The sequence below is a fragment of the Podarcis pityusensis genome, assembly GCF_964106645.2.
Source record: "Podarcis pityusensis genome assembly, chromosome: 9".
Taxonomy (NCBI): Eukaryota; Metazoa; Chordata; class Lepidosauria; order Squamata; family Lacertidae; genus Podarcis; species Podarcis pityusensis.
The window spans coordinates 54,597,687-54,610,109 of NC_138034.1; the positions used below are offsets into that span (position 1 = coordinate 54,597,687).

Genomic DNA, 12,423 nt, shown 5'->3' on the forward strand with positions numbered 1-12,423 from the left:
GTCCAAAACATATGGAGGGCCTGGTTTATGCTATAGTTTGATATGCAAGTCAAAGTAGAAAAATGTTTTCACTGACACTTTAAAAAGGCATATATTTATGGATCATGCCCCTGTTTTGTTTAGAAATGACAGACAACAACTCTTCATTTATCAGAACTAGGTAGAAAATAAACTATGACTGATGACACTTTTCTCCTTTAAAAAATAAACATCATATTGGAAACTTTAAAAGGACTTGTAAAAGAACAATTCATCAATCAAATACTGTTTACATGTTTAGTAAATTCTCTCTCTCTCTCTCTCTCTCTCTCTCTCTCACACACACACACACACACACAAACTTGAAAGGAGGAACAACCAAGAAACTATAATATGGTGGGTTATAATCATGTGATTTCCACACATAAATCTAATTTCATGCAAGCAAACAAAAAACCGTGTCTGTAGAATTTTAGAATTTAACCTCTGGGAATGAAAACATTTGTTTGGTTGACATTTAGGGATAATAGGCCCTAGGGGAAAGAAACATTAACTGCAGTTTTTCTTCCCCCAGACATTTTTATTTTAAAAGCGGTGATGTAATTTGGTATAATCTATCACTCTTTTCAATTCTGATAGCTAAATGGGCAGTGTGCACACTTTGCAATTATGCATAAACAGTACTTTTAGTGCGGTTGTTAACTGTCCTAGAAGCCACTATAGCCCTTGCTAATAAAAAAATATTTATTGCAACCATGAACCTGCATTTTAAGCCATTTGACAACATCTAAAGGCATATGCTCTCATCAGTTCAATAAATGTCAGAGCAGAGCCACACATGGAATCTCTACATTTAGAAGCAGTGCAAATCTAATCTAATCATCCTCTAATGTGGACAAACAGTGGACACACATATCCATTAAGCCAATTCCGCTGGGAGGCATATGGCAGTTCATTGCAGGGATACAGAATGTTTGACAAGATGTGTTTTTTGGCTCAAACGGCAACACAATTTCGGCTTCAACTGAAAAGCTGGTTTGTTATTGACTGCAGAGTTCGTTGGGCAATGCCTTCTTTGATTTTATGTTTGTGGTATTAAGCCTATCATATTATATTGCCAGATCAATGGGAAACAGCCAATTTGATTGCTCTTGGATAATATACGGGCTGTGTTGTTCTCTCTTTTCTCCAAATCTCGATGACAAAAAATATATATGTTGCCTTTGCTAGAAAATAAAGTAGCTTCTAGGTTAAGATTATGGCAATGCAATCTATGTGTTGCTTCTCTTAAGGTTGGGTCCAGAAGTTGCAACTGGTGCAGAATGCTGTACCGACACTGCATGACACCTATGTCTTGCTTTTGGCATTTAAACTCTAAATAACTTGGCACCAGGTTACCTCCATGAACTCCTTATTATATACCCTTGCCCAGCCTCTTAGATCCTCAGGAATGACACTTTTGGTAATGTTGTAAGCTCTGGAAGTTTGTCTTATGTCTACTAAGGGAAGAGCCTTTTTAGTATGGTGGCAGCTGTCCTGCAGAATTCACTTTCAAAGAGCATCAGGCAGGCACAGGATTACCATTTAGGCATGGGCTCAAAACTCATCAGTTACAAATCTACAACCAATGGACCATCAACTCATGTTGTAAAGTCACTAGAAATCCAAGAAAAGTTAGCCCTGGGTTGCACTAAACCATGCTCTTGCACAAGAGGGACAAATTTATGCCCTAGCAACAGCATTTCCCCTTCCTCTCCTTTTCCCTCTGCGTCCCCCTCCAAATAAAAATAAAAATCTGGTCTGTATAGTTGTGGGATTCTCCAGAGCAGACAGGGGGTTAAGTGGCACAGGAGGAACACAGGAGGAAGAGAAAGTCCACTCATATTAAAAATAAAATAATAAAATAAAATAATAAAATAAAATAAAATAAAATAAAATAAAATAAAATAAAATAAAATAAAATATTTATTTATACCCCGCCCATCTGGCTGGTTTTCCCCAGCCACTCTGGGAGGCTCCCAACAGAATATAAAAAACACGATAAAACATCAAACATTAAAAACTTCACTAAACAGGACTGCCCTCAGATGTCTTCTAAAAAATAATAATAAAAGAGTTGGATACAACTCTCTATTCTTAACGGTTTATCTGAACCAAGACCATTTTACTGGAAGCATTTCATTTTCTTTCCTATGCACCAGTTCTTTCCCCACAATCTCTCAGTAAAAATATACCACTGGTACACTCTCTACACCATCATTTATACCTCCTAATTGGTGCTGCTCTTTCACGCTTTTTCAATATGAAAATTTGTACTTCATTAAAGCACTAACTTCCTGGGCAATTCTCAAGTATTCCCCAGCCTGGCAGTGTCTAGTTCCTTCAAATACAGGACAGCTTTATCCCTTTTTAAAAAAATAAAGTTTATTTTGTGCAAACCCATCCATTTGTCAGACACTGCTTAACAAGTTCTTCTACCAGTCTCTGCAAGTTGATAGTGACACCCTCCTCCTCCTCTTTGCAAGTACCAACAACCTCTCACACAATTCACAAATGAATTTCAAAGTTCCTTCATGTGGGGTATAGGTGGGTGCAGAGAAAAAGCGAACTTATTTTCAGCAAATTTTGCATGCACTGGGCTACACTCACAGGGAAGAATTATTTCATTCATTAGAGTTAATGATAAAAGTACTGGATAATTTCATTTCTGTACATGTTGATATATATATTTCCTCTGTAATTTCTTCTGATATCCCCATCTCCAAGATGCTTTTGCTTACCAGGAAAACCTTCAAATGTAATTCTGTCTCCAGGAACAACCCCACTAGGAGGGATTAGAATCTCCACCTTCTCTGGCGTGCTAGCACACATCAGCATGGCTTGGGACAAAACTCCTCTCATTTTCACTGGCTTCAGGTTACAGAGAAATATTGCCATCCGGTTTTGCATCTGTACATGGGATGTAAGTCAAAACAAAAATGAAATTTAGCTAGGCTTCTCTGCATTTATTTCACAATGAGGAAGCAAGGGGGGGGGGGGATTAATGCATGCAACTGCACACAGTAAAACACGCAAAAACACCAAGTATGCAGATAACATACTTATGGACAACTGTTGCTAAATATGTTAGCAACAATTAACATTCTTTCAAGACTAATTCAGTAGTAAAAGCCAGGAAACAATTAAGGATAACTGTCTTCTAATACAGACACACAAGAGGGTGCAATAAAGACAACATTGTGTCCTGGTGCTTGGGTATAATGGCTGAAACAATTTTTTACTGACTTTCCATTCTTTGTGGTCCTGGGTTCCAACTTTTAACAGTTACTTAAGGAATTTTTGTAAAAACATCCTTCTAAACTAATCAGAGAAAGCATGCCCAGGTGGTTTACCATTCAGGATGTAATTAATCCAAAGACAGGAGGACATTTTGGAAGCATATTTTATCAAAACAGTTGTCCATAATGTGCACTGCAATTTATTTATTTAAAACTACAAATGCTTCTGGGTCCCCCCCCCCCCACTAGGGAAGACTACAATGAATAAGCAGAACAATGAGGCCTCATTAGCAAACACTGCAGCTAACAACTTGGTCAAGAAAACAGATTGTTTTTCTTTTAATACAGAAATCAAAAAAGATCTTTGACAATAAAGTTACTGATGATATTCAAAAACCTACCAGGCATACAAACCGATGTTCGTGTTTCCACACAAATTGTAATTTAAGCAGCAGATTTTAATTAATACATTTGCCAACTTGAGGAGAAAGAGACTAAAAATGGTTATTAGACATTAATAAGTTTAGGTTGGAAGCTGCAGCCCATTTCTAACCACCTTATGTATAAAAATATGCAACAGTCTGCCTTAAAATCATTGGGATTTCATTGATTACAATTAACTGTTGGATAAATTTAAGGCAGTCCCAGCTGTCTTAAACTGAGGTACTAAAGGGATGTTTGGAACGCCAGGAACTGTCAGAACAAGGAACAGAATTCCTTCTCCTTTCCTGAATATTATATTGGATAAATATTGCTTAAAATTCAGGATCTGGCTTATTTCAATATGTTCAGCCAGAAAGGATGTTTTCCTTACTGCAGTTCTGTATAGTGTGGGTGTCCTTCAAGCTGTCTGGATTGCGGAGAGTCCACTGTATTTTATGTAAGAGGCAAAACACAATGCCCTAGATGCTTCAAAACATATTGGGACACAGATGAAGCCAACAACAAACAGTCTCTCATATTTTTATTGCAATTGCTGGTATAATATAACTACCAAAACACACACAGAGCTGACTATGGGGATGGAATGTCCTTTTTATATTTCCTAGGAAAGAGAAAAAGTGAGCAGTAGATCCTAATGAGTGCTCTATGCAAACACAGCTATCCATGGGGCTAATTATGCAGGTCTAGGGGAATTCTGCGCCCATGTTTACTGAGCTACAACCCTTGCTCATGGCAAACCTCTTCTGAAACTTAGGTGAGTTTTTCAAACATTCCTGAACTTTGGGGGGAGGCTGAAAAGGAGGACAACGCCAAAAAAGGGCAAAGAAGAAGAATTGCACTCCTCAATCTTTAGGCATGCCTTAAGTAGCTGCACAGATGCGGGTGGCACTGTGGGTTAAACCACAGAGCCTAGGACTTGCCGATCAGAAGGTCGGCAGTTCGAATCCCCGCGGCGGGGTGAGCTCCTGTTGCTTGGTCCCTGCTCCTGCCAACCTAGCAGTTTGAAAGCACATCAAAGTACAAGTAGATAAATAGGTACCACTCTGGTGGGAAGGTAAATGGCATTTCTGTGCGCTGCTCTGGTTCGCCAGAAGCAGCTTAGTCATGCTGGCCACATGACCCGGAAGCTGTACGCCAGCTCCCTTGGCCAATAAAGTGAGATGAGCGCCGCAACCCCAGAGTCATCTGTGACTGGACCTAATGGTCAGGGGTCCCTTTACTAAGTAACTACACAGATCCTACCTAATGAGTCTGGAGGGTAAGACTTGAAACAAAGGATTCAAGTTGCAAGAAAGGAGATACCAACTAAACATCAGGAAGAACTTTCTGACGGTAAGACCTGTTCGACAGTGGAATGGACTCCCTTTTGAGGTGGTGGACTCTCTTTCCTTGGAGGTTTCTAAGCAAAAGTTGGATGGCCATCTGTCACCAATGCCTTATTTGAGATTCCTGCATTGCAGGGGGTTGGACTAGATGACCCTTCCAACTCTAAAATTCTATGATTCTATCATTCAAGTGACAGTGTACATGGGCGCTCCTGATTTCCTTCAAGGTATGTCTCCATTCTTCAAAATGGACAAAGGACATATATGAAAGTTGAGCATTTTCCAGCAGTAAGTTAAGAAGAGAAGTTTACATCCAAAATATTTTTTTTTGCCTCCTCCACCAGTATTACAATAAATAATTTCAAATTACACATTTACTCAAAATTACCCAGAAGGTGTGTTTTGCTATCAAATACCAGAATTAGGGACTCAGCTACATTCACAAAGATAAAGCGCTTTATAGGGGTTATAACACTATGACCCCAGATGGCGCTGTTGAGTTTCACCAACGGGATTACCCTGTATGAAGCTGACAATGCATTTAAGTGAATCACTTCTTTGAAGTGTCTAGTTCCAGCGTAGAGATCCAGCCTAGAATACTGTTTCATATTTCCTCCCTGCTAGGGGCTTCTTAAATCCCAAGAGAAGAAAACTGCATATGCTTCTGGGAAATATGGCTATGCCTTACACATGAATGAAAGGCATTCTTAGTGCATCCTCTGCTTGACAGACAGGCTGCAATAGCTCAAGTGACATTACCACTTGGTTAAAGATGAAGAGACATCGTACCTTGACCCGCTTGCTGCAGCATCTTATATATGGCAAAAAGAGCAGAAGAGCACATTGAAATATGCCTAGAACCGAGGGGGAGAGCCTGTGGTCCTGCAGATGTTGGGTTCATTAGCCATAGCCACAATGATCAGGAATGATGGGAACTGTAGTCTAGCAACATTTGCTGGGGCACAGGCCCCCCACCCTTGGCCAGGAAGATGCAGACTGAGAAGTTATTACTGGCTACTCCAGGTGTGCTGCATACAGGAAGAGGACCACCAAGGTTCATTGGGTTGTTGCTGGAGTCAGATTCTGACACTGGCAGAAGCTAGATTTGTTTTGGCTCCCCTCTATTTAATTTGTTTCTTAAGTAATAAGTTCGTGAACTTGAGATTATTTCAGTATCCATCTGCTGCATAACTTTAAGTGCCAAAACTAAATGCTGAATTATTATAAAAAACCAATTTTAAATATTTAAAATAAACTTTATTTAGCAAAGAAAAAGAAGTATCAAAGGAATTCTTTATGTACCTCTTCTAAAGGAACATGTTTCACTAGACCACTGACGACAGTTCTAGGGTTTGTTTCTCCCACGTCAACTTCCTCAACATACAGAGTATCAGCATCTGGGTGTTTCTTTGCTGCTGTGATGCAACCAATTCGAAAATCAAGTCGGGAAACATCTAAAGGCTTTGAGTCATCATTCGCAGCTGACTGCTGCTTTTTCTCCTTCTTTTCTGCTAAAACAAAATCGGAAGCCATTTAATTACACAGGCACACACATCCCCTGGAATGCATATCAAGCAAGTTTTCTTTTTCCCTGTCTTTTAACATTCTTTGATTTCAAAACAGAGACCCAAAATATTACAACTGTGTGACAACAGGCTTCCTTAAACATGGATAACTAGATAGAATTATGGTACCATTTCCTTTAATGTCTTGCTTAGAAGCAAAATGCACCTACCCAAAAATAAGTTTACAGTTTCTGCATACCTGACGGGATCCCTAGAATCACAGAAATATATTAACTTGTAAATATAGCTTTAAAAAACAAAGATTCATAATGGACCTAACCAACTTGGGTCCATTAATTTCAATCTACTGCAAGTAGGCTAGAACCTTCACAATTGGCCTGCTGAGGACTTGTTCTCAGTAGTCCTTGTTCTTCAAGGACTGTGGAATGTTGAGGACAGTTAAACCACGGACTGCTCCCTAGATTGTTAAGGGTATCAGTTCTGAAAAAGGGGAAAGAGGTGGCAATGAAAGTAATCTTGCCTGCTTGGGCTTATACTTAGTGAACAGTATTAGGATGAAGGAAGAAGGAAGCTGGGAAAGATATTTTTCCCCCCCATTCCCATTGACCAGGAACTCTTCTTGATCAACTGCACCTACATGGCAATAAATCACTTAGGTTCAGGACATCCTCCTCTTGATTCCCCCTGCCCCCCCCCCCCCCTCGGAGTGGCTGCTGAGAACATATAACACCCATCCTGAAAGACCTACACTGGTTCCCAGTATGTTTCTGAGCATAATTCAAAGTGTTGGTACTGACTTTTAAAGCCTTAAATGGCCTCAGCCCAGCATACCTGAAGGAGCATCTCCATCCCCATTGTCCAAGGGCCTTCTGGCGGTTCCCTCCCTGAAGGAGTGAGGTTGCAGGGAACCAGGCAGAGAGCCTTCTTGGTAGTGGCGCCCACCCTGTGGAACGCCCTCCCACCAGATGTGAAGGAAATAAACAACTATCTGACTTTTAGAAGACACCTGAAGGCAGCCCTGTTTAGGGAGCCTTTTAATGTTTGATGTTTTATTGTGCTTTTAATTCTCTTGGGAGCCACCCAGAGTGGCTGGGCAAACCCAGCCAGATGGGCAGGGTATAAATAAATTATTATTATTATTATTATTATTATTATTATTATTATTATCCCACCCCGGACTATATGGCCCCTATTCCAAGATGGCTGGAGCACTGAACAAGAAGTGGGGATACAGGTTTGTTTCGTGTCCCCACTTGTTTCCTCCAATTCTAGTAATTCTCTTTTCATTTCTAAGGATATTGTATTAAACTAAATTACTTTGGAAATTTAGGAGCATTTTTAAATGGAAATCATTAGTTACTTCCGAGCTTTTATTTCACATAAGCTACATTCACTTACCACCTTGCCTAACCTAGTCCGGAATAATTTTCCTGAAAAACTTCTGCCTTGATAACATTCCTTTCTGGTGTTTATTAATGAAACTGAACTTCAAACATTTCCAAGTAGCATATGTAAAATCACCTTTCTTTTCCGTCTTGTCCTTTTTCTTCTTTTCTTCATTTGTTCCTTTAATTTGGTCTTTAGGACCAGATGGGGCCGCTGCAGCAGCGGCAGGCTGAGAGACTTCTTCTGAAAAGGATGCTGTTGCAGAAGGTGTTTCACTGGACGGCAGAGAGACTTGTTTCACTACATTAAACACAAAGAAAGATTCAAAACATTTCCAAGATATATTTAATGCAGGAATATTATACATTTATTTAATAAAATGTATAAAATGCTAAAATTCAATCCATTAATCAAAAACGAGAGTCCTGTAGGTTTCAAAGGTTTTGTGAAATATTAGTAGTAATAAAATGCAGGGATAAATTTCAATATTGGGATTCTGTCATCTCCAAATGTCTGGGTTCACTTACACATATTAAATTTAATCCTTCTGGCTTTTATGGGTAAGCATCATGAGAATTAATAGGCAATCACACTGTTGACAGCAGCAAGAATTAACTGTGCCAATCACGTTAATTAGAATAAATTCTGATTGAACTGAGACTTGCTTCCAAGTTAGATTGTAGCCTTAGCTAAATGTGGCATTTTAGTCAGCAGATTAAAATAGGTTAGAAACAATACACTGAAATATAAAAATCAATAGGTTAAAGTTATTGATTTGGACAATAGCTTCATACCAAGCTAGAGGACAAACACATCATAAAATTAGTATAAGATTACTAACATGATATAATATTACTAACATAGTACATAAAATTAGTATAAGATTACTAACATAATATAATATTACTAACATAGTACATAAAATTAGTATAATGTTACTAACGTATGCTTTTGACCTGGTTTACAGTTGAGTGTTCCCCTAACACAACAAGGATTGGACAGGGCTAAAACATTTCTCTTCTCCACCCATCCATTCCAATGAGACAAGGTTTTTACTTGCAGAGTGCACCACACACACTCTTTAAGTGATAACACCACCTATCCTTTGGATGATATCATCTCATTTGGCTGCATGTAGCCAAAGTCCCTAGTACACAAAGTTCATAGTACACTATGGCAAGCATAAAATTAAGTTTGTAAGTTACAAACTTAGGCGATTTCTATGTACTTAAACTCAGAGGCTCACAGAAAATATTTTTGTATGCACAATTTTGAAGAAAGCAAAATGTGGATAATGGCTTCCAATATCATGCAATCGGATTTCTGCTTGTGCAACAGGATTTCCTCTTCGTCTCCTGCCCCCTGGGACAGCTCCCCCCATTCTTTAGAATTAAGAAGAAAATGTCACTTATAAGGGTTGTATGTATTTTGCACGCACGCACAAATAAAATTCCAGTTTATCCCTTTTCCCCCTCCGCCACCAGTTTTCAACCAAAACAGCTTAGAATTTGCGAATTTGATAAAAGGAGCACCCAAGATTGATTCTTGATGCTCCAGTTTGTCTGCTGGCTCAACTTCACCTCTCACAACATTCCAGATCCTAAAGGCATGTAGAGTAACATTTTAGAAAGTGTAGCATGCAAATGTTACTATGGTTTGCTATGATGCAGTAGAACAAAATGTATAGGTGGTGTCAGACAGGTAGTGAATACTACCCAGACAAGTAGCTTACCACCAATATTTTTCTTCATAAATCTAAGAATTAGGGTAAATATTACTCTACACCCCAAAATACACTTTGTCCCTTCAGTGCCTCCCAAATATTTCTCCGCTTGGTATGGGAAATGAGTGTTCTGCAGACTGAATGAAGAAGCCACACTTGCTTAAGACGACATTGCTCTCCCAACCCCCAACCCCATTTCAGTCACCTCCATTCCGAATTTCAGCCTGGATCAATTCTTGTTTCAGCACATCAATTTCTTTCTTCAGTTTAGCGTTTTCTACACGAAGCTTCTTCTCTTCCCTCAGGGATGCCTGCAAGACTACAGGAGACAAATTCTCCATTAGGAATCACATACACAATACTGTCATAAAGGGAAAGCTTAATTTCACAACTCTGAAATTCAGGGTTTAAGGGTTTAAAGTTGACTTAAGACCCACTTATTCTTAAAACTTCAAAAAACAGAAGAATCACAATTCATGCATTAGTGCTCTTCTTTATGCCCCCCCCCCTCTAAATCCTTTCCTATTAAAAAAAAACCTAGGGCAATAATCAAATTAAGACAAAAAAAATACGGGACTACAGAGCACATTAGGAGTTTCTTGCAGTGCTCAAATTCCAGATTGATTCTGTTGTAGGGGGGAAATCGGAAACTATCAGCTTTTTTAAAAAAAGCAAACGAGGGGGGAAAGTCGTGACAACAGAGAAAGTCTCAACATAGCAACTAAAAGGAAAGATGTTTTTTCCATTAAGGTTCTGGAAATGAGAGCAGGAGATGTGAGTTCTATCCCTTGCTTTTCCACAGAATGCCCATATATAGCTACTTAACACCTCAGTTTTCTCAGTTATTAAAGATATTTTACCATCCCACACAAATGTCAAAATGACACACTAATATCTGTTACTACCGCTGAGTCTTAGGTATTTTTTCAATTAATTCCACAGCATAGCTAGAATTGGACTTTTTAATCACATTGGGCGCCTCCCCCCCCCCAGCTCCCCTTTTCCTTGGCACCTGCTCTGAGAAATGAGCTGTTGCTCTAAGGTTCTTGCGGGAATACAATTTGGAACTGTATTGTATGCCTATTACAATGGAATGCATAGCCAAACTGTTTATTCTTTAGTTTAAAAGTCTTCCTTATAACTACATCAGGAAAGCAGGGGTGGAAGGAAGATGACAGAGCATTTCTCTGTAAACTATAGTGAAATGAACTCTAGAGGCACTACCTGAGGGCAATGCAGAAACTGTTGAAAGGTTTGATCTCCTATATTTATAAACAGAACATTTGTCTGTTGAATTCTAGGCCAAAATGACTCCTTTGGAATTTTAATTTTTTAATGTGAGGCTTTGGTTCAGACACATTGAACAATATGCTAAAAACCCTGGACCTGGAGATAATACAATCAAAAAGGTGGCAGACACTTATTTTTCGCTTTGTGCTATAGTCCACAAATGTTAACACAGCCTTTGTCAGCTTCTAGTGCCCCTCAGATGTTTTGGATTCCAAATCCCATCAGCCCCAAGCAGCATGCAGTATGTCTGGGCCTGATGGGAGTTGAAGTCCAAAAATCTTTATAGAGTGCTAGAGGTCAGTAAAGCCTGCTTTAAACCACTGGAATATATAATTATGTACACAAGCACATAAGCATAACAAAAGGTAAAAAATATGCTTAAAGAGCTTCAACTGGGGCTCTAGATCATTATATAACACAGATTGGGGCTTTGTGGTTTTTTAATCTTGACCTAGTCAAAGAATTTCATAGGTATCACAACCAACTCTTGGGCAAATCAATGCTGAAAGCAAACAATTAAGAATCCATGCAGACGAATTGTTGAAGGGTTATTAAAGTCACAATAAGCTGCACAAGGTTATTAATTAGCACTATCACAGCATGGGCTAAAAGCTTAGTTATCAATCACATGATCTACATGTATAAAGTTGTATGTCCATCTCCAGAATCTCTCGCTAAAGGACCATGGGTTTAGGGGTAGGATAGCCTATAACCAAGACCTTAGGGAGATTCTTTCAGTCAAGCGTAGAGACAGATCAATCATCTGATTTCTATAAGGCGGTTTTATATGGTGGGCTTTTAACAATGCTAGAGAAGCAAACTGTAAATTCTTCAGAGTCAGGTGGCTTACATTTACACAGCTCTCACGAAATATTTTTTCTTTAAGAGGAGGATGCCACCATTCAGTACAGTCAGCTCTAGTTATAGCAGAATTCTCTGCACCTTGAGAAGGACTGGACTTGGCCCTTTTCTGGTATCACACACATGAGCAAGAGTTTGCTATCTTGCTCTTTAAAGAGGGCTTAATATTTCTGCACCCTGTGGATTTTAACTCTCCTCTCCCCATGAATAGGAATTACATTTTTATTCATCTAATACAGGGATGGGGGACCAACGACCCTCAAGATGCTGTTGGATTCCAACTCCCATCAGCCCAAGCCAACATAGTGAAGAATGAGAGGAATTATAGTCCAACAAAATCCAGAGGGACACAGATCTGATTTAATAGATCTGAACTGAGCTCTCAAGACAGTTTACACACTAATATACAAAAATTCAAACTAGCACCGCAACTCTAAAACTTTTAAATTAAAATCTATGGGAACCAGCAGAATAAATAAAAACTACCCAAACACTTTTGGAAACAAGCAGATTTGAACCATGTGTCTTTACCGTATTATTAAATTGAAGGAACCGTGTATGAAAATATCCAGTGAGTATTCTCAAGATACACACATCTTTTGGAAGGCATT

At 39.0% G+C, this 12,423-nt stretch overlaps 1 protein-coding gene across 5 annotated transcripts in view; it reads right to left on the reverse strand.

The window, feature by feature from the left end:
* Positions 1-12,423, reverse strand: part of AIMP1 (aminoacyl tRNA synthetase complex interacting multifunctional protein 1) — a 35,939-nt gene that overhangs the window by 8,612 nt on the left and 14,904 nt on the right. For 4 of the 5 annotated variants that reach the window (XM_081020400.1, XM_081020398.1, XM_081020399.1 and 1 more), the window contains 4 exons: positions 9,867-9,980; positions 8,074-8,238; positions 6,329-6,537; positions 2,760-2,928 (listed from right to left, as the gene is read on the reverse strand). In XM_081020400.1, coding sequence (XP_080876526.1) covers positions 2,760-2,928; positions 6,329-6,537; positions 8,074-8,238; positions 9,867-9,980 — 657 coding nt within the window. The remainder of the gene's footprint in view (positions 1-2,759; positions 2,929-6,328; positions 6,538-8,073; positions 8,239-9,866; positions 9,981-12,423) is intronic. The other variant, XM_081020397.1, reaches the window with a different exon arrangement.